The sequence below is a fragment of the Cervus elaphus genome, chromosome 15, assembly GCF_910594005.1.
Source record: "Cervus elaphus chromosome 15, mCerEla1.1, whole genome shotgun sequence".
NCBI lineage: Eukaryota > Metazoa > Chordata > Mammalia > Artiodactyla > Cervidae > Cervus > Cervus elaphus.
The window spans coordinates 1219270-1246914 of record NC_057829.1 but is presented as its reverse complement, the minus strand read 5'-3'; the positions used below and the strand labels follow the sequence as shown (position 1 = coordinate 1246914).

General features: G+C 55.0%; 1 protein-coding gene across 3 annotated transcripts in view; it reads left to right on the top strand.

Annotated features, from left to right (window-relative positions):
- RET (ret proto-oncogene) overlaps positions 1-27645 on the top strand; it is a 53446-nt gene that overhangs the window by 432 nt on the left and 25369 nt on the right. For 2 of the 3 annotated variants that reach the window (XM_043927012.1, XM_043927011.1), the window contains exons 2-4: positions 22370-22633; positions 24436-24723; positions 27089-27330. In XM_043927012.1, coding sequence (XP_043782947.1) covers positions 22370-22633; positions 24436-24723; positions 27089-27330 — 794 coding nt within the window. The remainder of the gene's footprint in view (positions 1-22369; positions 22634-24435; positions 24724-27088; positions 27331-27645) is intronic. The other variant, XM_043927014.1, reaches the window with a different exon arrangement.

Here is a 27645-nt window from a genome sequence, read left to right as displayed (position 1 = left end):
GGGCGCCTGTGCCCAGGGCCCGAGTCCCAGCCGCGCTTGCCTACCTGGTTGCGCCTCGCGCCACAGCGGCGTCTCGGGGCGAACCGAGTGGATCTTATTGGCGTTTCGGTGCAGGTGGGGGAGGACGGGTAAGGTAGCCCTAAAAAGCCTGCCACTGGGGCAGGAGGAGTTGTGTTTCTATAAACGATTGCTCCGGTCTTGGTTTCCTTGTCACACTCCACGTCGGTGCGTTTCTCCTCCGGCTCTGATATCCTCTCTGGGGTGAGACCGGAGGAGATCTGCTCTTTTTAAAACGGTTGCTTTTCCTTGTGAGTTTTTGACACCCTACTTCTTAAAAATCCCCCAAGCCTGTGGTTTGTAGGGAGGCTGCCCTCGAGGGCCCGCTCGGGCTGGCCCAGCGCCGCCGGCCCTGGCTCCAGTCCCACCCGCGTCTTTAGAGTCCCCTGTTGCTGCTCCGCAGGGGTACTTGAAGGCGCGGCCTTTGGCACCAATTGACAGTTCGGGGCCAACATGCACCAAGCGCTTTTACCATCCTGGAGTGGAGTAGGGCTGTGTGTCGTCAGCATCGGTGCTGGGAGGATTCGAAGTGACTTTGCAAAGGCTGATCACTGCCCCCACCTCCAAAACTCTCGACAGATGAATGAACCCCAAGGCTGTGGAATCTGCTCCTTACCGCCCCCCCTCCCCCCCGCCCCGTGGCCACGATTAGTTTCTCTAAAATTGTCCCCGATTTCTTTTTCTTAAATACTTATATATATGTACTAAATTTCTCTCTGAGAGTAGCCCCCGCCACCCTTCCCCACCTTTCCCTGCGGCCTTTGGGAACACAAGAGGCAGTGAGTGGTTCCCTGCTTCTGGCCCTGGGTCCTGCACAGACGGTGGGTTCACAGGCCTGCCCAAGGTTTCATTTGTATGACTGGATCCTAAGCTCAAGAGTCAGATACTTAAACTAGGATGGGCCCCCAGCCCATCACAGGAAAGGCAGGGGAGAAATCCTTTCCTTGCCCTGGGGAAGAATGGGGGAAGCATTGGGAGTCTGGGGTCAGGGTGCTGTGAGGCGGAAACAGAAGGTTGAAAACAGGGCAGAAGTAAACACAGACAAGGCGTTCAGAAGATCTCTTGTAACTCTGCGTTGCAACTTTGTAGTAATGGGCGGGTGATCAGGTGAGAGGCGGAGGCCAGGGTGGACTGGGCGGCCTCAGAACCTAGCAGAGGACTTCCCATGCCTCTCCTGTGCTTAGCCAAGGTGTCCAGCTGAGGCTAGGAGGACTGGACTGGGAGCGGGGCCACCAGCATGGACCTGTGACACTTGGTAGGAATGCAAGTGGCTTTTTCACAGCCTGGACTCAAGGAGTTGGGTGGTGGGAGAAAGGCCCTCCAATCCAGGGAAAGCAGGTCTCCTGCCCCACCCACTCTTCCAACAGGATGAGTAAGAAACTGATTGACGACACTGAGAGTGGAGAGGTGGCCCCGCGGTACTCAGGAGGAGACAGCTGGGCGTTTGGAGAGGCCTGCGGGCACACTACTCAGAGTGGCAGTTCTGGAGCTCTCTCAGTGTGGCGCTCCAGACTGCCGCAAGTGAGCCAGGGCCGCTGCTCCGGGACTCACCCAGGCTGGGAGTAGCCTGGCCTCGGGGCGCCCCCTTGTGGATGCAGCCCTTCAGTGGCCGTGCCTCTTACCTGGGGTATGGGCTGGGTCTCTAGGGGATGAAAGCCCTCCCTGCTGGCCTAGACCTACCTCCCCCAGACCGGAAGCTCTCTTCTGTGCTGGATGACTGATGAGAGGCAGGGTAGGGAGGCAACCAGATGGGGCAGCAGTGGCCTGGACCCCAGTGTTGGGGAAGGAAAGCACTGCCTCAGGGCTGGCAGGGATGGGCTAGAGGGCTCAGGGGTGCTCAGACCAAGGTCATAGGACATCACCAGACCCCTAGTGTGTGCCCCTCTCCATGTGTACACACTCTCATTGTGTAAGAATGCACACGCCTTCAGAAAAAGGCGCCATCCCAGACACAGACTCCCAGAGTAGGGCAGTACTCCTCACCCACACTCTGGTATCTGTGTGAGGGCACACATGGGCACACACTCACATGCTCACACACACACACACACACACACACACTCACTCTCATGCTCACTCTTGGTGATCACCGAGACACCACTGCCCTTTCTCAAGGATATGTGATCATGAGGCCTGTGGACACACTCACACCCATGCTCGGCCCCTCACCCTACACCCTTATCTGGGAAACCCAGCCCCCCTCCCTGCTACTCCCACATATTGCGACCCCCATGTGTATACACAGGGACACCTGCTCCTCCCTATTCACACTCAGGGGGCACAGCCTGTCCACCTGGGGCATCCTGGACCCATCTAGAAGTTGTTCTCAGAAGAGTGTGTGGCGTTTTACTGCTCCAGTGCAGGTACAGATGTCCCCGTGGCATGGATGAAGAGACTCATTCCCAGCTTCCAGGGCTCTCGCTGAATGTCTCAGGCTGACCGCTCACCCAGCACCTTCTCCCTGACCCCCTGCTCTTCCTCATGAGGCCTCGCACCTGCCATCTTCCTGGCCTGGCTTCTGGGTTCCCGTTTTGCTCAGTACCTCTGCCCACAAGGAGAGACCTGCCCCCTGTGCCTGCACGCCCCTGGGGCCTCTCACTCCCAGTACTGGCCATGACTTCCAGCCTGCTCTCCAGGCTGTGGGCCCTGCCCCTCTGCAGTTGGACCTGGGTGTGCCACTTTTGCCGGGACCAGCAGGTGCCAGCGCAGCCCCTCAGCCAGGAAGACTGCTCTGCCGACCTCTTTGTTTCTCTTTCTGCCCCTTCCCTCTCTGGCCAGGGACGAGTGGTGGTGTGCTTCACCAGGCTCACCTGGGCCCCCCTAAGCCCTTCTGGCCTCTGAGAGCTGCCTGCGCCCCACACTGACTGTCCTGGGCCCTAGCAGAGTCCAGCCTTCTGAGGGAGCAAGGGGCTGGGTCAGCTGGTAGGCTCCTAAGAGTGGGGTCTGCGAGCAGAGAGCAAATGGGGAAGTTTATTGAGACCATTGCAAAATTGCCTTTATTCTGCAGAATTGCATTAAGGATGGCTAAGTAAATCACTGTTTCCTTGGTGGTGTGAAGAAAATGGGATTCTTTTACCTAATGGGGTGCTAATGGCCTTTTAGCCAGGGGAGGAGAAAACAAATTAAAAATTATGGGATCTGTTAACCTGGAGTATGGGGTGCCAAGCGGAAGCGGGGTGGGGGGGGGCAGGAAACTGCTGCCTTGCCTGAGGGCTTCTCTCCCTGTGACCCAAAAGAGGTGTCCTCTGCCCATTGGTCTTAACTGGATAAGGTGATGCCAGCAACGGCCACCCCAGGGGGCCCAAAGCATGTTGATCCTGTGCTCAGCACCGCCTGTCTGCTACTCACTGTATCCTCCCGAAACCCTGAGGGATGTGGCCTTGTATTCCCATTTCACAGGTAAGAAAACTGAGGCTCCCACAGCCCATGTACCTGAGCCCGTGAAGAGGACTTCATGACTCTGTGGCCCTGGTCCTCTGGTTTTCAGCAAGCCCCTCCTCTGGGCCAGCGGTGGTGGGGACCTGCAACAGGGCTCAGGAGGAGTCCGGGGGTGGGCGTGGGGAAGGTCGCCCTGAGTCTGCTCACCCACTGGTCACCCTCTGGTGGGGTGCTCCAGGGGCCCGAGGGACAGCCTGGCCTGGGTCTGGGACGGAAGTGTGCTGCCATGCTCCCCAACACCTGAGTCAGGAGCCCCCAGGACTCGGGCTGATTCTCAGCTGATTCTACATCAGCTACAGCTGATGTCTGGGAGTCCTACAGGTCCAGGAACTGCCTCCAGGTGGGATCCTGTCATAACTGGCCCCAGGGGAGGGAGCGTGCTAGTGGTGTAGGCTGAGAGTGTGACCCTTGCACCCGCCTCTGCCTGGGGACCTAGAACCTGACAGAAGCCACTGTGCTGAGGAGTGGGGGTGGGGGGGGCGCAGGGCCTGGGCTTCAGGGCACATGGGTATGACTGTGTCTCCTTACCTGGACTCCAGGACATTCTGGGAGAAGAAAGTGCCCACTGGGCTCCCCAGGAAAGAGGCAGAGCTGGAGAAGTGCCCCCCACAACGGTATTGCTTCCTTCTATCCTGAAGAAGTGGCTAGTCTCCACTCTGGAGACCCACCCCCTTCCTGTGGATGTGGGGGAGGACACTTCCTCATGTGGGGGTTGTGTTCAGGCTCCAGTCCCTCATCTTCTCCTCTTCATTTCCTTCTCTTCTTCCTCCTGATTTCTGCAATTGTTTTTCTGAGAGAGTGACTTAATAGTAACAATAACAGTACTGGTGAGCAGCCCACATACACGCTCCGAGGGACCACCTGCCACCCAGGCAGCTTCTCCAGGCAGCTTCTCCAGGACTAGGGGTGCACCTGGGGAGAATGCAGAAGGTGACTTTGACCTCAGAGCTGTCTCCATATAGGAGAAATGGGCAGTAAAGGAAGCGCCAAGCTGTCATTTATCTCAAATGTGTGTGTGTGATTTCAAATGGAAGTGCGTGGCAGAAGGCAGGCTGTGGGGCAGGGTGGAAGCGGGGATGGTGGGCTGCCAGGCAGGAAAGGGGCCCTTCTGGGCTTGGGCCACAGCGTGTGATGGCGGTGGAGGACATCCCCCTCCCTCCCTCCCTCCCTCCTTCCTTCTCACTTGCTTCCCCTGGGTCTTCAAGGGCAGAGTGCTATGCTTTATGGATGGGCGTGCTTCAGCTCCTGGAAGGCTGGGGGGTTGGTGTGACTCAGAGAGATCACCCAGGGCCATGACCTGGGTGGTCTCAGAGGGGCCTAAAGGGGTATGAAAACTCAGGCCTCCAGAGCCCACACAGCTTTCCCTCCCTACCCCAGAGCAGCGGACTGGCAGCCCAGGTCCCCCTCCCCGACCCCCGTGTTCCCATGCTCAAGGGAGGCTGCGGCTCCCAAGACAGAGCTCCGCCATACCTGAGAGGACCTGAGGGTATTGTCCTCTTTGGGCTGAAGCCGTGGGAGCCCCTGTGGACGGGGCCCACTTCCTGCCTGGCTTCACCTCCCAATCCTCCCACCATCCGCCTTCCCAAGCTCTGGACCAGACGAGACCTGGGCTTCCGTCAAGCTCTGGCCTCACAGCTGGGTAACTGTGGGAGCCCCTGGCACCTGTCCCTGAGGCTGGAGCCTGAAAGCCAGTGGCCCTATCAGCTGTCCACTGCAAGACCCTGGGCAAGGTAGGGTGGGGCGAGAGAGAGCAGGGAGGTAGAACTGATGCCCCCTAGAAAGCGTGGTTGTGGGGGTGATGACGCCAGCAGGAGCTTGGGGAAGGCAGATCAGGCACCACCTGGGCCCTCAAGGAGAGCAGGTGGCCAGCCCTGAGCAAACACCTCTGTTTGCTTTTGCCTGGTGAGCGGCTCCACAGAGTATAGCAGCTAAGGCACCACTGTAGAAAGGTCACCTGTGCACCTGGACAGGTGTGTGCCCACCTGTTGGTCCGGCCGATGCAGGCTCTCCGTGACATCAAGGATACCTAGTGGGACTGGGGGCCTCTGTGGCAGGCAGGGCTCAGTTCTGGGACCCACTCAGGGGAGACGCCCCTGCCCCTGCAGACCCAGGTCCTGGGGGCCCCAGCCCACCGCCCCCAGATTCAGGTACTGGGACTTTACTTTATCCCCATCTTAAGCCTTCACTTTTCTGACCTGGGAGCTACTGTCTGGGTTCCACAGGGCCCTGGGCTCCAGAGAAGTATCTAAGGGGCAGGGTGGCCGGGAGAGAGAGGCAGAGCTCCAAGCTGTGTCCTGAGTACCAGCTCTGACTGCCCTGTAATTGAAGAAACGATTCTGCTTCTGAAACAATCAGAACCTCCCTGGTGAGACGATGGACATCAGAACTGGTTCTAGTCCCCCATTCCTGCCTATGGGATTGCCAGAAAACTCCAGTGGTTCTTGGTCTTAGCAAAAGGGGGAAAGAAACCATATAAGTTCCTATGCTTTAATTAACAAAAAAAGGAAAAGAAAAACTATAAGTTCCTAAGCTTTAACTAACAGCCTGGAAAATGCTTGGGAAGATACATGTTCTGTGTGCCAGAACCTGAGAGTGAGACAGGTGTGGGGGTGGGGGGCGATCTGGGGTGCACAGCATGGTGGTGAGAGTCCGAGTGGAGGGAAGGAGTTTATGGAGTTTCTTTCTCAAGTTTTTCTGCCCCTGAAACAGTCAAAGACACAGATACGGTGAAACAGCGAAAGACCCAGAAGCTGGGGGGCTGGTTCTGAGTGTGCTTTCTCCTTCCCTCCTCCCCTATCCTGCCCTTCCAGCATTGCCAGTGGCGCATCTGCTGCTGTCTCGTTTTTTTTCTTTCTGGGAAGGAGGAAGGATGGAATCAGGGCTCCATTCCGCCACCTCTTGGCCATGACATGGGTGCAAGGTGACCGTGTACTCTGTGCTGTGAGCACATGCTTTGTCACTGGGTTGAGCCTCCTCATCAGATTGGCACCTGCAGGGGATCTTTACAGGAGATCACACATGTGCCTCCACAGAGCCTTGAGAAGTCTCCCCTGGGACCCTCTTGAATCTTCTTCTGCAGCCTCCTATCCCCTGTACCTCTGTGAGCAGGAAAGACTGTGAACTTGGGGATGACAGGAACCCCCAGTCTCAATGTCTCAACACTGTTCATTTGTCTCCTGCTCCCTGCCCCCTGCCCTTGGCAGCCACTCCACACCTGACTGTGTGCACAAGAGGGGCCCAGAGCCCTGAGAAGTCGGGTCTGTAGGGCCCTGGGCTCTTTGCCCATTTCCACAGGCTGGAACCCTATCACAGGGTCCTTTTCTCTTCGAGAGAAGCCGGTGTGCAGAGGAGAGCATGGTGGTTTGGTGGGATGCACACTGGGGCAACCGTGCAGGCTCCTGGGGTCCGCTCTGGACTTGTGCCCCTGCGTCTTCCAGGGTGGTCTCTCCTGTGGAGATGGGGGGAAGAACAGGGTGGTAAACAACTAAAATTCACTTCTTTTGAGGTATGAAATTCACATAACAAAATTGGAGTGAACAGTTGAGTGGGATTTAGTACATTCACAGCATTGCATATTCATCACCCCTGTGTAGTTCCAGAACATTATTGTTAACCCCCCAAAGGAAACCCCATGCCCATTAGGCAGTGCGCCTAGTCCCCCCACACTAGCCCCTGGTAACTGCCATTCTGCACCTGTCTCTATGGACTTGTCTATTTTGGATATTTAAAATAAATTGACCTTTCATTTGTATCCAGCTCCTTTTACTTGGTTGGAGGTACATCCATGTTGTAGCATGTATTGGTATTTCATTCCTTTTTAAGGGTGAGTAATATTACATTGCATGTATTGGGTTGGCCAGGAAGTTTGTTTGGGTTTATGAACTTTCGGGCCAATGCAACCTGTATCACATTTATTTATTCATTCATGTCGGTGGACATTTGGGTTGTTTACATCTTTTGACTTTTGTGAATAATGCTGCTGTGGGTATTTTTGTGTGAGTATCTGTTTGAATCCCTGTTTTCAGTTCTCTTAGGTGTTTATTTTGGAGTAGAATTGCTGGGTCCTGTGTTAATTTCAACTTTTCTGTTTTGAGGAACTGCCAAGCTATTTTCTGATAACAACTGAAACATTGTACAATTTTACCAGCCCCCTGTGTGAGAGTTCTAGTTTTACCACATCCTCACCAACAGGTTACTTTCTGTTTATATTTTTAAATTGTATCCATCTTCTTGGATACAAACAGTGTCCCACCTATGGTTTTGATTTGCTTTTTCTTAATTATCAGTGATGCTGAGAGTCTTTTCTAGTGCTTCTGGGCCATTTGTATCTTTTTTGGAGAAGCAACTATTTTGCCCCTGTTTTAATTGGGTGGACCTTCTTTTGTTGTTGAGTTTACTTTGCTTTATCAAATTTCCACCAGGTGTTGCCAAGAAGCAGTTTTTGGCCAGAAACATTTCAGTGTCCGAACCCCAGGTCCCTTTTGAAGAGGACATGGCTTCATCCAGTGTCCTTCTGTGGGGTTGAGTCATTGTGACCCCACTGGGACCCTAAGGATAGTCTCAGAAGACAGAGACCCTAAAGCCACATTGAGCTCAAATGTCCCAGAAGCAATGGTGTCCCTTCTTGTAAGTGAGATGCCAGTGCCCAAGGACCATTCTGTAGATGATCTGGGGCTGGGGAGGAAGATGCAAGGTTCTGGGGACCAGTGACCTACTCAGCCCACTTGACAAGGCAGGACTGAGCAATAGAAGAACCCAGGGCTGCCCTGTCTTCGGTTCAGTTCAGTTCAGTCGCTCAGTCGTGTCCGACTCTTTGCGACCCCATGAATCGCAGCACGCCAGGCCTCCCTGTCCATCACCAGCTCCCGGAGTTTACTCAAACTCATGCCCATCGAGTCAGTGATGCCATCCAGACATCTCATCCTCTGTCGTCCCCTTCTCCTCCTGACCCCAATCTCTCCCAGCATCAGGGTCTTTTCCAACGAGTCAACTCTTCGCCTCAATCCAGACTCTAAAAATAACCAGGCTGATCTGGCGTAAGTTGATTACCGTAATTGCAGCTATGTGATGTCGTACTGCCAGTTCCTTGAAGCTGTTTTCCTGGGACAGCAGAATGTACCAAAGCAGTGTGCCCCACCCCTCGCACCCAGAAGCTGCACGAGTGCTGGGACCCTGCTCAGGGTGGGAAGATCTTGACTGGGGGGTTATCAGGAAGCCTTTGTGGGCCCAAGGAGGTCTCATTCAGGAGTCAGGGAGGAGGCGGCTCCTTGCCAGGCTGTCCTGTGGATGCTTCTGGGACTTTGTATGCTTCCCTTTTTCTTCCTCTTCCCACACAGTATCTGGGAGATTTTTGCTCTTTATTCGGACTCCTGGTTATTTATTGCAGGTTGACAAGTGCTTGGTTGGAAATGAAAGGTAAGGCTGGAAAGGAGGAAGCAGGTTGGAGACATGGTCTTCCTGACCTTCCAGAGTCAGTCAGCATCCTCTCTCCCTGCCTCTGGGACCTTCCTGGTTTTCCAGGAGGTCCTGGCTGGGGGAGCTCTGAGCTCTGTAGTAGAACTGGGTGTAAGGGAGAACTAGTGTGTAAAGACACCACACCAGTATGAGGCAGAAACACACATCCTCCCAGCAGCCTGGGTCACCCTTGTACCAGAACTCGTCTGCTGGTGGTCAGCCCCTGCGTGATCCCTTCACAGCCCGAGGCTGGGGCCGCAGCCTGTGACCCAGCAGACACTGACCAGGACCCCAGTGCATTCCCTCTTGCCTGTCCCTCTGCCCTCCTCTTTCCTGGGACCATCCTGCATCACTGCATCTGATTTGCCTCAGTGGCAGACCTGGGTCCAGTGTCCTCTCCTTGACTTTGTGATGAAGGTCAAAAGAGCACAGGGACCATACCCAGGTTAGACTGAGCTCCTCCAATGGGAAGCCTTGCCCTTGGCAATTTCCACGCCCCCACCCCCCGCAAGACTCTCAAGGGAGGTGCCAAGAGACCCCGAGACTCCAAGGCTTCCTCCTGGGGAAGCTGCCCCTGCGACTCTGGACACTGGGCTGAATGAATTCAGTCAGTCTCACTCCAAGGGTCAGAATGTTAGTCTGCTTTTATTTTTTCATTTGTTTTGTTCATTGAATAAATGCTGCTGACGACAAGTTGTCTTTAATAAACCCCATGTTCTTTGCAAAAAAAAAAAAAGAGGGAGAAAAGAGGAGAAGTGGCTCTGGCTCCCACCAGTAGGCGCTTGGTCCCAGCAGCCCTTCCAGGGAGGGTCCCTGTCCCTGTTCACAGCTGGGAACAGACGCAGGGAGGCTGAGCACTGAGCGGGCCATGCAGCAAGACAGAGAAGGAGCGTGGCCTGGGCCTGGCTCTGCACTTGTCTCTCTGCTTTCACGAGTCACACTGAAATCTCTCCTTTGTGTCTAGACTCACTTCTGAAGGTGAAATGTGTGTGTGTACGTGCATGCATGTGCACGCACACATGCTCAGTTGTATCCTACTCTTTACAACCACATGGACTCTAGCCCTCCAGGCTCCTCTGTCCATGGGATTCTCCAGGCAAGAATACTGGCGTGGGTTGCCATTTCCTCCTCCAGGGGATCTTCCCCACCCAGGTATCGAATAGTAGGATCTAACAGCAGCAAAGAAAAGGACCCCTCAAGGCTCAGTCCTGTGTCCAGGGGGCATGGGCACATCAGGCCCCCAGCATCCCCAGGTACCTGCACACTCAGCAGCCTTGACCATGTCCATCCCTGTTGGACAGCGCTGGCTGAGCAAACTCCCCCCCGTTCATGCCTTCCTGGGCCTTTGCTCTGTTTCACTGAGATATGAAAGAGCAAATTTCCACGAGGAGACTTTTAAGGGCACCTGCATTTTTGAGGAGGCTGAAGAAGACTATGGAGGATTATTTAGGTTGCATTTTCCACCTGGTCAGCAAGCAGGTGGATGGGTGGCCTGGAGTCCCAGGTCATGGTGCCCTGGCTTTTCCACATGTGTGTGCACAGCCGTCACCGAGCAGAGGAGCCTGGTGGCCACGTATACCTAGGAGTAGAACCCTTAAGTCCTGGCTCACTCACTCTGTACAGCCTTGGGCGAGGTAGCCTCTCTCTGCCTTGGTTTCCTTGCTCTAAGACTGGAACCAGAAGTTGTCCTTACCTCTGGCAGTTGTCCTGTCCATTAGTAGGGTGATGCACGTGAAGCATTTGGAATAAAGCTTCTCAGGAAGAATGCATTTACTTGCCAAAAAGTTAGTTTGGGTTTTTTTGTAATATCATGCTTTAAAAACTCAAACGACCTTTTTGGCCAACCCAATAAAGAAGTCTCACTCGTGCTTAGTCAAATCCAACTCTTTGCAACGCCATAGACTGTAGCCCATCAGGCTCCTCTGTCCATGGGATTCTCCAGGCAAGAATACTGGAGTGGGTTGCCATTTCCTCCTCCAGGGGATCTTCCCAAGCCAAGGATGGAACCTGTGTCTCCTGCATCGCAGGCAGATTCTTTACCTGATGAACCTTCGGGGAAGCCCTTGCTGGTTAATGGTAAACCTGGGCTGGGCGAGACCGGTGCTGGGGGGAGGGGCAGAAAGGGGCAGGACCATGGCTGTTCAAGGAGGTCCAACGAGGTGACAGATTTGTTGAGATCTGAGTCATAGTGCCCTGCTGGGTGTGAGGGGGACAGTTGCTGGGCAGCAGCACCAGAGTCAAAGCCTGGGATGTCCTGACCGGTCGCCAGGGCTGACCTGACCAGGCCGGGGCTGATACACCTGCCGTTGGCTGGGGCCACAGAGCACAGGAACCCCAGAGCCAAGGGAGCCTGGTGACCTGCAGAACAGTCATCATCAGGCCACTTGGGTGGCCAGTCTTTTTCCAGTCAGGCTTTGCCCTGGGTAAAGAAATTAATTGTAACCTAATTGGCAGTTTCCTTTGCATAGAAGCCGGAAGAAACTGCCAGTGAGGCTGGTGATTAACTCAGCGGCAGCTGGGAAATCACATTTGGGCATGAGTGTCCATCATCTGAGCGAGGCTGTTGCAGCTGGTCCAGGCGGGTGGGGACGTGGGTGGTGGCCATGGGTGCCTGCTGGGTGCAGCCTGGCCCTCAGGCCTCTGGGAGCAGAAGGTTGGGGCCTGGGCACAAGGGAGGAATTTGGGCTGCTGGCTCCATGCAGCTGGGCTGCAGATCTCATCTGCACACCTCACTACCCGAAACTTCAGCCACACCCTGACCCCTTCCTGCCCATCAGCAGAGGACTACATAGATGGCATGGCAGAGGAGGGGGTTGTCAGGAGACCTAGGCCTGGTTGCAGTTCCATTCTGAGAGCAAGAAGTGAATTCTCTTTCTCAGAATTGGGAAACAGATGGGGAGACTGAGTTCTACAGTAAGAGCTCGGATAAGGTGGGCAAGTCAGAGCTTTTCACGTGTGGAGGAAGGAACCTGTACCTACAGGTTTGTGGTGCCTCTGAGGCAAGGCCTGGTCCTCGGGTCTCTCCTCCTCTCTCCAGGCCACCAGCCACCCTGTCCAGGCAGGGCCCACACAGACAGGTGTGTGGGGAGACACAGTACCCTTGCATGTGATCGCCTGCCCTGCCCCCCGTGGACCACACGATGAGGCTCAGTCTGAAGGGATGATGGAGGGAAAGCCTGCAGAGCTGGGCTATGTGTGAAGCCCCTGACCAGACAGGCAGGCAGGTGTCTGGGCTGGGCACTAGACAGAATCCTCAGGAGCGTGGAGAGCCCCGGGCATCCAGGGTGAGCCAGGGTGGCTGCTCACTCCTCCTTGTGTGCCAGGCCTTTGTGCCAGCTGGCCTTTGTTGGGTGCCCAGTCCGGACCAGGAAGGCCACTCAGCCTGTGGCCACAGTGGCACACAGGCTGTCCACTGAGGGCTGCCGGCAGCATTTGGGAAGAGGGAATTTAAGACTGGAATTGAGGCTGCTCTCATGGTGACTAGTGTCCTCACTGGGCACCAGGTAAAGTAGCTAGCCCTGGCTTGTATTCACCACCCATGTATGCACTTAGCTGTCCAGCTTTGGGTACACCTGCACAGGCCAGAGTTTTCTTGATGATTTTGTAGAGAGGCTTCAGTTCCCAGCATGAGGACTGGGGCAAGCTGTCATATTCCCTGCAAGGAGGCACTGGCTTGTGACATCTAAGCTGAGCCCAGGACCCGTGAACAGAGGTGGCTGACTCTCAAAGCGAGGTGTCTGTGAACCATCAAATTACTAAAGCCCACCCAGGCCTTCTCTTCTCGCCTGCTCTGTGCCAGGCGTCAGGCAAGGTTCTGGGAATGCAGCAGTGAACAGGACAGGCCCGGGCTGGCTTTGTGGGTCTTTCCAGTCCAGCTTTCTTCCCACATCTTATGTGGGTCAAACCTGGCAAAGCTGCTTCATTTGGAAGCCTCTGGATGCCTAGCAGAGTGATGATGGTGGCGATGGTTGGAGGGTGGAGTGATGGTGGGTGGTGATGGTGTAGGCATGGTCAGCAGTAGTGGTGAAGCTGGTGGGTGAAGGTGTGCGGTGATGGTTGTGGGGAGGGTGGTGATGGTGTCAGTAGTGGTTAGGGTGTGGGGATGATAATATAGTGGGGGGCTGGAGTTCAGGTGAAGTTAGTGAAGGTGGTGGTGATGCTGTGTAGGTGAGGGGGGTGAAGGTGATGGTGCTTGTGGGGAGAGTGGTGATCATGGTAGTGGTAATGGTGTAGCTGGGGGTGGTGATTGGGGTTGGGTAATGGTGGTGATGGTGGTGATGGTTTTATGGCCACACACAGGAGGTACTGAGCATCCCATCAGCCCCATTTCTGGCCACAGTGGGGCTGGCCTGCAGGGCCCTCTCTGCACTCATAGGCACGGGCTCTCCCGACCTGTGCTTTTTTCCTAAAAAGCCAAAATTACATTACAATCCCTTGCAAAAGCAGCCTCCACCTGGGACAAAAAATGGAGATTGTGGGGTGTGTGGAGCATCCTACAGGGTGACCCTGCCTGAGAGTGCACACGTGTGTGTGTGCATGTGTGTGTCATTCTGCCTAATGTCTCCCAGTTGGCAGTGTTCCTCAGTTACCAGGCCATCATCTCCTGAGCCGTGGTCAGTGATTTTGTTCTTAGGTGTCCTCAGGGTTTCTTTGCTCAATGCCAACTCTGGCCTCACCCAGGCAGGGTGCTGTGTGCCCCACACGAGCTTCATGGGGCAGGGAGGGGCATCCGTGAGGCTCCATCGCGCTCATCCTGCCACTGGCCACCCACCTGTGGCTCCCTGTGCCTGTCAGACCAAGCCGGGGGGTCTTGACCAAGGTGATATCACCCATCTCTCTGATGCCCTGCCCCTTCTCCTATCCCAAAGTCTCACTGTTCTCCAAATGTGCCCAGCTGTTAACCTCCTGCCCACCTTCCCCCTGCCCCGCCCCCCCCCCGCCACCTTCCCCCGCCCCCACCACTCTGTGCTTGAAACCATTTATGTATTAGTTTGTTCCTTCCTGGATTCATTTGTTGTTTCACTCACTAGTTTGTTGTTTCAGACAGATTGTGACATGATCTGACTGACCCTGGCTGCTCTGGGGCAAGTGGCCTATGGGGTCAAGAGTGGTCTCAAGGACGGACTTCCCTGGTGGTCCAGTGACTAAGACTCTGTGCTCCCAAAGCAGGGGGCCTGGCTTCAGTCCTGGTCCAGGAACTTAAATCTTGCATGCCACAACTAAGATCCAGTACAGCCAAAAAAAACGAGTGGGCTCAGGGAGGCTTGGTGGTCCTCTAAGTGGAACTGAGATGAGGGAGAGGATGGAGCGAGTTGGTACGGATGTCTCTGGTACTTGGGTGGAGGTCAGGGCTGGTAAACGTGGCATTCCTTGGCCCAGAGGCAGCCATTCGAGCTGTGGGACTGGCTGCCATTTGCTTAAGGATGCTCTGGAGAGAACACCTAGAAGATAAGCTGAGACGGAGGAAACCCACATGGGGGTGAGCAGGCTGGCTCATCAGAATGAAATAGGAAAGCACCAAACACAGGAGGTCCTGAAGCAACCAGAGAGAAGAGAGAACCAAGAAGGGAATCATCAGAACGAGTACAGAGCTCTCAGAAGCAGGACAGCAGGATCACGCTTTTGAAGGACAGAATAACTGTCCTGTAGAAGTCTCAGGGCTTCCCAAGTGGGCTTCCCAGTTGGCGCAGTTGATAAAGGGTCTGCTTGCCAATGCAGGAGATGCAGATTCAATCCCTGGGTCGGGAAAATCCCCTGGAGCAGAAAATGGCAACTCCCTCCAGATATTCTTGCCTGGAAAATTCCATGGACAGAGGAGCCTGGCAGGCTACAGTCCATGGGGTCACAAAAGAGTTGGACATGACTGAGCACTCACACACACAGAATTCTCTGCCCAGCAGAAGCACCTTTCAAGAATGAGGTAAAAGTGTTTTTAAAAAGAGGGGCAAGGAAAACAAAGACCCAGATTCATGTTTCTGTGAGTGTATGAGGTGGAAGGGGCGTGTGGGAGGGGCAGCACTGTTGCTAAACGTCCAGTTAAGTTGGCCACGGGCTCATGAGTGTCTGTTGCAGAACACTATTTTGACATAAATGTTCTGCAAAATATGCTGCTTGTACATGTCAAATATTCAATTAGAATAAAGAGAAAATGTGAACAGGATATGAGAGGAGGGGCATGGGGTGGACGAGGAGAGGATAATGGTGCCAAAAGTTGCTGTCTGGGCGGTGGGGCTAGGGGGACCCCCCACAGGGACAGCTGGTCCTCAGGGAGAGGGGCAGTCCCTGGGGAGGAGTCCATGAGGTCTGCTTCCTGTTCCTGCAGAGGTGATGGCATTAGGAAACCGTCTGTTAAGGAGATTGGGCCATAATAAAGCTGTCATCTGCAGGATCTGGTGCTCGTCACAGGCAGGAGCAGGGCTGCCCGGTGAGTGGATTCTGCGGGAAGGTACTGCCTTGCACACACATGCGGGCACTATTGTCACCCCACTCAGTTCTTAGATCAGACCATCTTGCCATGTGTTTTTTTCTTGAGAGCCCCAAATTCTGGCTTTTACATTGCAGTCCTAGGACATTCGTTGTCTGGGGCCTTGTGTGGGATGACCACGGTGACTGCCACTCACTCTAGTCCAGGGTGCCCAGTTAAGAAGCACCTGCCTGGATCTGGGCTGGTATGGTCAGACTGGCAGCACATCCTCTGTCGAGGGTAGCAAGGAGGTTAAAGGAACCTCAGGGGAGTTGTGCGTGGCCTCTCATGGCCAGGGCTGACCAGGGGGCACTGGTGAGGGGAGCCTGCAGTTAGGGCTGGGTAGGCTCGGTATGTCTCACTAAATGAGCAAGAAGATGGGGGAGGTGGGGGTGGGTCTGCAACAGTGTGAAAGAGTGTGCATGTGACATGCTAAGTGTAAGAGAGAAGTGTGTATCAGTCCGGGTCCAATCCAGAGACGCCCACACAGCGACTGGACCAGAGGAGGTTAACATAAGAGTTGATCGGCAGTGATGAGTGTAAGAGAGCTCTGTGGGCCACCCTGAGGCAGAGGGCAGGAGCTTGGGGAAGGGGCTCCCTCCCCAGAGTGGGGTCACAGCTCACTGCATATTGAGAAGTTGGCTGGGTTGCAGGGGCCAGGACTGGTCTGCAGCCTCGGGGCCAGCGGGAGGTGACCCTCTAGTACACGGGGGAGCTGAGGCTGGTGCACAGAGGCTGGCGATGGGTGCATCTGGGGGCTATGGGAGGTGATCGTGGGACAGGGGCATGGGCTACGTTGGCGCCAAGGGGCTGCGTGCATTTGGCACGGACTGAGGCAGAGCATGAAGGATGTCCCCACAATGTGCTGCAGAAGCGAGGGATGACAACCAGAAACCCTCGTCCACCTGCATGGTCCTCCACCGCACAGGAGGGGGCTCACAGCTTCTGTGTGGGTCTGAGAATGTGTACGAGTATCACCAGTGTTCATGTGTGAGTGTTCACACGGGGCTGAGCTTGTGGACAGTTGAATGAGTGAAAGTGAAGTAGAGACTTGGGCTTGCTTCTCTCTGCATACAAATGTGAGTAAATGACACATCCAGCCAGGTGTGGAGCACTGAAGACTGCCTTTCCAGGATACAAAAAGGCTGGTGATTGCGTGCGCCGAATGAGACCATCCGTGCCTGGTGGCTCTGCTTGTAAAGATGCTGGAGGAGGCCCTCCTTGGAACAGGACAGCCTGTTGTCCTCACTGAGTGTTAGTTGCACATCTTCTCCAGCAGGGGTGGGGCAGGGTGGGAGCATATGGGGTCTTGGGCCCACGTGCCTGTCTCTGTTTCCATCTGCTGCATACCTGTGCATACACATTCATGCATATACACACACAGGCCATGAAGGGGGCCTGGGGTCTCTGCAAATGCGAGCAGCAACCAGGGCCTTTGGCAGGCATGTCATGAGCAGTGTGGGACCCCTCCCCACTCCTGAGAGAGCAAAGCCCAGCTCCTCACCCTCTGGTGTGATGCCAGGGCAACTTGAGGGGCCAGAACCCCACGTGGTGCTGGCCACACCTGTCGAGGCAGAAACGTGGGACTAGGTGTTGGGGGAGGACCCTGTCACCCAGAGGCATTCAGGGGTGGAAGGCGTGGGTGGGACAGGTTTTACAAGTCCTGCTGTGTCGACCTGCCCCAAGTTCCAGGGGAGACTCTCATCAGAGGTTGGTCAAAAAGCCCTTCTGGCAAAACGGTCCCAGCAGGGAGGGGTGGTCAGCTGGCAGGGCCTGGGGCTTCCTGGTGGGGCCAGCATCTGCCCTGCTCCTGAGTCCCATCGCTGCTTTGTTAGTCATCGTCCAAACCCCAAGATGCCCAACCTCCAGCTGTTTGACCATGGGAAGTCTTCTCACCTCCCAGCCTCCGTGTTCTTAACCTGTTTAATGGGGGCAGTGAAGAGGTTTGCCCAGTGATTATAAATCGGAAGTGAGAACTTCATACCGCGTGTACCTGTGCAAAGGTGAGGCCTATCTGCACCTGTACCAGCTCCTCCTCTCCCCAGCCTGCCCTTCTCTTGTTCACAGTCAGAGAAAGCGAGGCCCAGAGGAGGCTAGAACTTTACAGAGGCTGCACCGCCCCAGAAACTGGACACCTCTGATGGCCCATTCCGGGCTCTTCTCCTTCACCCTCTGGGGTTGGCCCCATCATTTGTAGGGCCCAGCATAGAATGCAGATTGTTCTAGAATTATGAATTATTTTAGGACAGTGACAGGAGAGCATTAAACCAAGGATGGGGACCTGTGGTCTCCCCAGGCTACACCCCGCTGAGGCCAGCCCTGCACCCACACCCTCGTTCCCTACCTTGGACCATGTGTTTTTCCATCTAAACGTGTCTGTGACAAGGAGGAGCATTAAGGCGGCCATGCCCTGAGTAGGGACCACCTGAGAAGCATTTTAAGTGCATTTAAGACTGTTTCTGCTCACAATCATCGCCCAACCCACAAATCACTTTTGGCAGCAACAGACCAGGCCCCACATGGATCCTGTAGGACCTGGCTCGGAGATGAGAGCAGGCAGTGCTCTTCCTGCACATGAAGTCTGTGTGGTGGGGACTGGACCAGCTCGGAGGTGGGGGCTCCCTGGAGCTCAAGGCAGCTCCCAGCCCCTGGACCATTGAATGTACATGTGCTCAAGGGGGCCCCAGGGGAGGAGCCCTATTCTGGATCTGCTCCTCACTACCTGGTAGGTGGAGTGAGCATCTCGCCCCCGCTTAGAAGACCGATCTGCAAGCCCTACCCCCCATGGGTGGCTCCCAGGGCTGCCAGTTCTTGCACAGCTGACCAAGGCCACAGGGATTATATCCTGAGAGAATAAGAAGGCAAAAGTCGCGATATTCTGCTGATGTGGGTGCAGGCGTCCCACACCATCCTTGACAGTACTCCGGAGACCAGAATGCAGACCTCACTTCTCCACGGAGAGCTCTGGCACACCAAGGAGAGCTGGTGGCCAGGCAGGCTGGCAGACACAGGCTGCCCTTGGCTGTGTGCCATCTGGGGGACCCACCCACACCCACCCTGGGCTTTCCCCCTCCCCACCAACTGAGTCTCCTGCAGCTCTGGGGTTGGGGCCCTGAAGGCAGCATCTCAGATCGCTAGTGGTTGGCACTCACCTTTCTGCCAGGATGAGAAGGAGGCTGGCAGCACAGAGCCCCCTTCCCACCCAGCATGGTGTCACAAGCCTGGACTGCCACCAGGTCACCACCCTGTCAAGCCACTGGGAAATCTCTCATTCTCTTTGTGGCCAGAAAGTCAACCTTCCCGAAAGATGGTGCACCCTCCGGGGCTGCTTTCTACTGCAGGCCAGCGTCCCTGACTTGCGGTCACCGCTCAGGACTTGGGGTGGGGGTGGAGGGTGGGCACAGTAACCGTGGGTTCTGGACCATGTGACATGGGGTTGAGCAGGCCGGTGAGGGCTATGCTGCTGGAAAGACAGCCCTCCGAATCCCAATCCCCTGGCTGGCTGCACATGTGCCCTCAAGCATACAAACAACTTTCTTTCTGTCCTGCCCAGGTGTCTGTTTGCAAAGCAGTGATCCCATCAGCAGCTCCATCTGGGGCTGCGAAGAAAATGCAGGGTCACCATGTGCCACGGGGCCTGGCCTCGTGCTGTGTGAGTCCACCTGGCCGTGCTCACCCCACTCTGCACCTTTGAGAGGCGGGGTGGGTGAATGCGGTGGGCCAGGTCCTCTGGAGAAGGTGGCAGTGGAGGGAAGAGCAAGCCACCCCTCTTCCTGTCCGCAGGGCTGTGAGCATCAGCTTTCGCGCTCCTTCCCCAGCCCCCCACAGCCCACCCCAGAGCTCCCCCTAGACTCTTTGACTTGCAACCTTCATGGAGTGTTGGAGGGAAAGGAAGCTGGGCTGCTGCTTATGAATCGGGCACTTGTTTTGGGGCAGCAGGGCTGTGTCTGGTGTTGACCCCCACTTTGAGTCTGCCTTCCCAGACCCGGCCTTACTGGGGCGGGACAGGGGGCCGCCGTGGGCTCGGAGCCCTTCTGATTTCTGTGAGGAGTGCAGACCCAGGTTTATTACTCTGCCAGGCAGAGCAGTGGGCTTCAGTGCACTACAGGTGGGGAGCAGCTGCCCCTTCCCCCTCGTTGGCTGAGGAAACACCACAGGGACCCTCCTGCCTTTGTCACAAGAGCAGTGATGAGCAGTGCTGTAGGGTCCTCTTTGGGACCCCGAACTGTGTACTTCTCAGGAAGCGTGAGCCAGTGGAGTGCTTCCTAGCTGTGCAGGAGGATCTGTCAGCTGTGGCCCGTCACTCCGCCCAGCTTGCGAAAGGTCTGCTCCGAGCTAGTGCCACTGGCTGCCCTTTCACAGAAGCATCAAGGCCAGTCTTGAGGCCATTTGGGGCTGACACAGTTCTCTGAGCTGCCAGCCGTCCCTGCTAGGGTTGGCTACTAAATCCTGAAGAAATGAACACCCTGAGTGTATCTGAGAGGCAGCCCATGTCCTCGTGGCCAGTTGGGAGGCTGTGGGACAGGAGGGTGGCACCCAGCCATGTGTGGGTGGCTCCTGTCGTGGTCTGTACCAGTGAGACCCTCGGCAAGGGAAGTCAGGTCTCAGTGCTCCCTCCCCAGAGGGACTTCTTCCTAGGGCTCCTGGAGCTGCCACCCCCTTGGATGGCAGGCAGCATGATGCTCTGGGTGGATCCCTTCCGCCAAGAGGCGGCAGGGCAGGAAGGCCACACGCAGAGCCTGACTTGGGCACAGGGCCAGCTCCTTGGAGTTCAGCTGCCCTTCCCAGTACCTCACCTGCAGAGACCCAGTGATTCTGGGTCCCACTCCAGGGACAGCACTCCTAGGGAGCAGTTTTCCGAAGGTCTAATAAGTCAGCTCCATACCTGCAGCCCCCTCCTTCCATCTCTGTCTTTAGTGCCGGGTGTGCAGTAGCCTTTGACTACTGGCCAGAGCATCTCTCCCCTCCATCCTCTCCGCCTTACTTACCTTTGTCCTTAGCCCCGTTTGTCTTTTCCCTCCTTCCCTCTCTCTCCCTCTGTTTCTCTTCCTGTTCCCTCCCTCTCCTGCTGGCTCCGTGGTCCAGCCTGTCTGGCAGGGCAGCACCCACACTGGGTAGGCGGGACCCAGTCAATGCACACTTCAAGTTGGCATTCCCAGCCGGGTTGCCTTTGAAGTCATCCTTGGGAAGTCTGGCACAGTGCTGGCAACCTTCCAGTTTTCTTACTGTTTCACCACTTTGGGATCCAAAAGGTCTTCACCTGTTCTCCTCACCTGACTCCACTTGGCACTTGATTGTTTCCCACACACAAGTGTGTCTTCAAGGACCCAGGCAGCCCCAGGGTGTCTTCCACTGGTGTGGAGTGGACCAACCACTCACCTTGGTGGCTGCAAGAGAAGCAGAATGTAGGTGGAAACAAATTGATTGAAAAGAGAAATCGCTTACACATAAGTACAGTGTTTCTCATGTTTGCTTTGTGTGTTAGTATATTTTGTGCTTTGTAGAGAATATTGGCAGGTTTTCAGTTTTTTTTTTAAAGCATCACCCGCCCATTTATCCATCTTTTTAAAACTTCTTACTATTTAAAAATAACTGTTTATGATGCAAAATGTTGAACATACACCAAGTCAAGAGAGTAGCAGGATGAGTGCCCCCTTGGTTCACCCAGCGTGGCCATGGTCAGCATCCCTCTTCCTCATGGCATTTACAGCTCTACCCACAGCCTCTCAGTGATAAATTTAGGCCACATTTACACAGGTTGAAATGCCCAAATCTTGGCTGTATGTTGTTGACAAATGGATGTCCCTGTGTGACCCACACCCCATCAGGATATGAAACCTGTATATTTCCCAGAATATGCCCCCTGCTTTTCCAGTCTGTTACCTCCCCTACCCCCAGCTGGTACCCAGTCTGATTTCTGTCACCTAAAATCAGTCTGGAACGGTGCCATGTGATTCTTTTGTGCTGCTTCTTCCACTTGGCAGGATGTCTATGACATGTGTCCAGGCTGTCGTGTGTATCAATAGTTTGTGACCCGTCCTAACTGCATAGGGTTCCATGGTGTGATAGACTGAGGTTTGTTATCTGATAACCTGCTGGAACACATCTGGGTTCTTTCCAGTTCTTGGCTCTGTGAATAACCCCAGCATTTGTGAACAAGGCACTTGACGGACATATGTTTTCATTTTTCTCAGATAAATGGAGTGGAATTTTTCGGTACTATGGTAGGAGCATGTTTGACTTTAGATGAAGATTTTGTTACTTACAGGGGCTTCCCAGGTGGAACTAGTGGTAAAGAACCCACCTGCCAATGCAGGAGGTGTAAGTGATGCAGGTTCGATCCCTGAGTCAGTAAGATCTCTTAGAGGAGGGCGTGGCAACCCACTCCAGTACTCTTGTCTGGAGAATTCCAAGGACAGAGGAGACTGGAGGGCTATAGTGCATAGGGTTACAAAGAGTTGGACACGACTGAATCGACTTAGCATGCACGCACGTTTTACTTATAAAGTGCTCTAGTTCATCTTTGGGGACCCCTGCCTGCTCTGCTTGTCTGGCAGCGTCTTGTACGCTTGAAAATCCAGGTGATTTGCTCAGAAGCTTGGGTGAAAGCCGAGTGGTTTACGTGCTTATCTATCTCAGGTAATCGAGGATGATGTTGCAACTGTTTATGCTTCCTCACTTCCTCCTTTTTCTGTTTTAAAGCAGTGTATTTGCAGCTAGTGTTTAGCTATATAGATAACTGTGTGTTGATGTTCTTAGGACTACAGATGAGAAAGACCTACTTAGACCAGAATTTTAAATTAGTGAAGTTTTCTTTTTTGGCCCACAAGGAAGCTATTACTAAAATGTGAAGTCAAGCCGCTGGGAAAGGTGATCTGCCTGGGAGGGCTGCTGGGCTCTGCACCGTGGTCGTCCCTCAGTCCCTCCTTCCCTCACGTGTTTCCCTGCCTCCCACAGCCCCGCTGGGACTCTACTTCTCCAGGGACGCTTACTGGGAGAAGCTATACGTGGACCAGCCAGCCGGCACGCCCCTGCTCTATGTCCACGCCCTGCAGGACGTGCCGGAGGAGATGCCCAGCTTCCGCCTGGGCCAGCACCTCTACGGCGCCTACCGCACGCGGCTGCACGAGAACGACTGGATCCGCATCCAGGAGGACACGGGGCTTCTCTACCTTAATCAGAGCCTGGACCACAGCTCCTGGGAGAAGCTCAACATCCGCAGTAAGGGGGCGGCCCTGACCCCACCCCCACACGCCTCATTACCCACCCCCGCCCCACCCTCGCCTGGTCCTTCCTTAGAGCCCATCACACAGCTCCTACGACTCCTGCTGTGTAAGAGTGGAGCAAGTGAGATGGGGCTGGCCTGTCCTCTTTGTCCAGCCCGTGAGGGAGCCAGGATGAGCTTGAGGACCACTGATGACCCTGAGGCTGTTGGGATTTTGGAGAACTTACGTGGAGGACTTGAGGGTCTCTCTGCATGCTGGCTCCAAATGTCTTTTCCAGTTGGATTAACAGAGATGTGGGGTTGTGAGAGAAGAGTTAAGAAAGGCTAGAGGCATCCCAAGATCTTGATTTAGTGGATGATCTGGAACTTGGTGGAGAAGCAGCTGTTTGCATGGAAAGCCCACCTTACCATCAGCAGCAGGCTGCTCTTGGCACCTGGTGAGGACTGGGGCCTGGTGCCAGGGAGGAAAGTGGAGCAGGAGGAAGGCCTGGATGGCTTCTCAGAGCAGGGGTCCAAGCTGGAGTGAAGGCCACGTGTGACCCTGGTACTGGGAGGAGGTTGTTTGTGGAGCAGAGTTCTGCCTTGCGGCACCAAATGGTGATCACAACCCCACCTCTTGCTCTATAGACATGGCCTCCCTGGACCCTCACGCCAGCTCTGAGCTCCTGTGAGTGCTGAGAGGCAGACACTCTGCTGTGAACAGTACTGCCAGAGTGGAATTTGCCAAGGGTCTGAGTTTCATAGGAGGCCTGTTCTGTTTGTGATTGGAGAGCAGCCTCATGCACCTGCCAGCTCTAGTCAGGAGAGAAATCACAGTAATTAGAACAGAGAAAGTTTATACGGAGAATTATTAACCACAGCAGGGGACTGGAGCAACAGAGGACAGGCTAGTAAGAAGCAGAGAACTGATGAATATGGGAGGAGTAGATGTAGGGGGGGGACACTTCCCTAGAGCTAAGATAGAAGGCCCAGGAAGAGCCCCCGCCCCAGCTGAGATCCAGATGGGTTGGACGGGGGTTGCTATGGTGCCTCCATGATGGAACTTGCCAGAAATCCCCTCTCTAGGTGCTGGGGAAGTCTGTGTCTCTGCAGGGGTGGCATGGAATTCCCTGGGGGTCCAGTGGTTAGGACTCTGAGCTTTCATTGTTGAGGTCCTGGGTTCAGTCCCTGGTCAGGGAACTAAGATCCCACAAGCAGCAACACCAGCAAAAATAGAATAGAATAAGTGTTTTATTTTTATTATTTTTAATTGAGGGATAGTTACAACATTGTGTTGGCTTCTGCCATACATCACAATGAATCAGCCATAGGTATACATATGTCCCCTCCCTCTTGAACCTCTCTCCCCCCTCCCACCCAATTCCACCCCTGTAGTGTTTTTAAAAGTGAGAAAAGAAAGAAAGTGGTTGGGGTAGTGGGTGAGGGAGGGAAGGGAGGTCACCTGAGGTGCCAAGAGCCTGCCTTGGGGAAGCACTCCATCTTAGACCCAGGGTTCAGCGCACCTCTCTGAGGAAGGGTATTTGAACTGAGACTTGGAATAATCAGAGAGATGGACCTGTGAGGCACCCCCCAGGACGAGGGAGCAGAGCCATAGGGCCCTGAGGCTGCCAGATCCCAAGTCCAGGGCCGTAGGGGGCAAGCAGGAGGTAGGGGGCAGGGCGGGGTTCCCAGCAGAGCCCTGCTAGCCTTGGTGAGGACTAGGCTTTGCGCCAGCCCCGAGCTCCTGCCCTCTCCCCATTCAGGTCCCAGCTGGGCAGGTGTGGCTGACACCCTGGCGGGGCCTGACTTGTCTCTGCAGACGGCGGCTTCCCACTGCTTACCGTCTACCTGCGGGTCTTCCTGTCACCCACATCCCTTCGTGAGGGCGAGTGCCAGTGGCCAGGCTGTGCCCGAGTGTACTTCTCCATCATCAACGCCTCCTTCCCGGCTTGCGGTGCCCTCAAGCCCCGGGAGCTCTGCTTCCCCGAGTCAGGCCTGTCTTTCCGCATCCGGGAGAACAGGCCCCCTGGCACCTTCCACCAGTTCCGCCTGCTGCCCGTGCAGTTCCTCTGCCCCAACGTCAGCGTGGCCTACAGGCTCCTGGGAGGTGAGTGCCAGCCGCGTGGAGCCTTCCTCGATGCCTGCCGGGTGCCAGGCATGGCCCTGCGGTTCCTCTACATGAGCCATCCAAGTTGACTACACCACCCCATCATCCATTCATTCAGAGGTCCACGTGTATCTCATGTATGCTGGCCACAGGCCAGGCATGGTTCTAAGGACCAGGGATGAAACAGTGAACAAGTTCAGGCCCAAATCCTGCCTGTCTGGACCTTCCACGCCTGGGGCAGGTGGAGACCACACAGGCGCGAAGGACGTTGGGTGGCCTCTGAAGGGGCCAGGTGGGAGGTAAAGCTGAGAAGGCACGGAGTGGTGGAGACCACTGTCCTAAGTCAGGTGGCTGGAGCAAGGTAAAGGAGGGCGCCCAGCAAGCAGGGCGAGCTCATTCAAAAGTGCGGAGGGGGAAGTGCGGCTGGAGGGGAGGGCAGAGGCTGCTGAGGGCAGAAAAATTCAAGGGAGGGGGCAGGACTTCCTGATGAGGGGACTAGGGAGCCATAGAAGGTGTTTTCAGGAGTGGGGGGAGGGTGTCATTGACAGGATATAACTTACTTTAAAAGGTTAGTCGGGCTGATGTGTTCGAAATGATTTGGGGCGAGTGGTTTGGAGGAAGCAGGAAAACTATGAAGAGGCAGGAGACATCCTTGAGTGAGAGGATGAGGACTGGGGTTGAGGGTGAAAGCCTTTAGGCCACAAGAAGCAGGCAGATTCTGGGCATGTTTTTGCAGGAAGATCCAGCAAGATTTTCTGGGGAGTTGAATGTGGGGTGTTGAGAGATTCACGAGGGGACCAAGCATGGTTCCAGGATTCCGCCTGAGCCACTGTAAGGACAGTGGACCTTGTCACAAGATAGTCCTACCACACGATGGCCCTGGGGAAGCCACATGGATATGGGGTAGGGGAAGGGCACTGGATCCGAGTGGAGATGAGAGAAGGCAACTGAGCCGCTGTGTGTGAGGTGCCATTGGACAGTTTAAAGGGGACTTAAAGGGGACACTTATTACGCTGGACGGCTGGTAAGTGAAGCCTGGATTCCCACCAGGTTGATGGCACCCACACATGGTCATAATGTTAAAGGAGCGCTCAGTAGTGTAAGGAAAGTAGTCACTCACACTCCCACGTCCCTTCATTTATCCTGCCACAGGGATGGATGTCTTTGTACAAAGTTGTCCCCAAAGCATATGGTTTAGTGTGCTGCCTTTTTCGCTTAAAAAGAAAAACCATTTTTGTAACCATAAGCAATACAGGGAAATGTGTAGTTCACATGTAATATGTGGCTCTGATGTGATTTTCCACTAAGTGGAGTTGACAGCCCTCCTGAGGTTGGCTATGGGGTGGTCACTGTTGACCTTCAAGTGTTCAGCTTTTCCCCCTTTCTGGGTCCTTTCTGGAGGATGAATTCCAGGACAGGCTTGGGTTGAAGAGTATGTTGTTATTACTGGTCCTCCCCTCACCAGGTTGCAGTGAGTCATTGAACTTACAGCAGTGTCTGGCGATGAATACACACAGCATCTCATCTTCTGGGGCTTCCCTGGTGGCTCAGCTGATAGAAAATCTACCTGCAGTGCGGGAGACCTGGGTTCAATCCCTGGGTTGGGAAGACCCCCTTGGAAAAGGGAACGGCTACCCACTCCAATATTCTGGCCTACAGAATTCCATGAACTGTATAGTCCATGGGGTCGCAAAGAGTCAGACATGACTGAGCAACTCTCACTTCACTTCATCTTCTGGCGAGGAAGCTGAAGAACAGAGACAGAACCATCAGCCTTAGGCCACGCAGCCTGCAGGTGTATAGGGCAGGGATCCAAACCAGGCAGTCAGAAATATTTGTGTGTTAACATGAAATTACACCAGATGTCCCCAATGTTGGTTTTCAAGTGGTGGAATTGTGGCTTTTTTCTCACATTCTCTAAAATGAGCATGTCTTGCTTCCGCAGTTAAGAAAATTCCTGACAGTTTTTCAAATACCAGCAAACGCTAGGAGCTGGATCTCTGGGCCTGCAGCGTGACTGTGCCAGCCCTCGCCACAGAGGAGGCAGGCAGGGTGTGTGAAGGGGTGTGCCCTCCTAGGTGACTGGGTTGAGGACCTGAGGCAGATCTCCTGGTCCCTGCTCTTCCCTATCAGCACCAGTGCAGGCTGCAGGCACAGTGACGCTCAGAGCATAATCTTCACTGCAAACTGTGCTTGGAGGCTGTGCTCCACTGTGGAAGCTGAAGAGGGGCCACGGCCCAGGCCCAGCATGCACCCCAGCTCTGTCTCCTCTTGCACACTGCTCCCTGTGGGGCCCTGAGGAAGGCAGCTCACCCTCCCCTCAGCTCAGGGTCATCCTGGGGTTGCTGGTCTGTTTGGTGCTCAGGTGAGAGTCTGCCTTTCCGCTGCGATCCGGACAGCCTGGAGGTGAGCACGCGCTGGGCCCTGGACCGTGAGCAGCGGGAGAAGTATGAGCTGGTGGCCGCGTGCACGGTTCGCATGGGCATGCGCGAGGAGGAGGTGATGGTGCCCTTCCCTGTGACCGTGTACGACGAGGACGACTCTGCGCCCACCTTCTTCGGGGGCGTCGACAGTGCCAGCGCGGTGGTGGAGTTCAAGCGGAAGGAGGTGCCTATGCGTTTGTCTGGTGCTTCTCTAGTGTCTGTCATCTCTTTGTTGGGCATCTGGGTCTCTCCATTTGTCATTTGTTCCTCGGTCTATTCAGCTGTCCATCTAGCCATCCAGACATGTGGCTGACCATCACTGTGGTTATTCGTCTTTCATTTGTCCATCAGTCTGTCTGTTGGGGTTTTGTTGGTTTCCAGGACAGCTGAGGAGGAGAGAGGACCAGCCCCGCTGGCCCCGAGCTGACCTCTGCCCTGGGAAGCGGGTGAGGGGAGGGGTTGGGGTGCCGGTGGGGTTGAGGGTAAGGGTGCCCAGCCT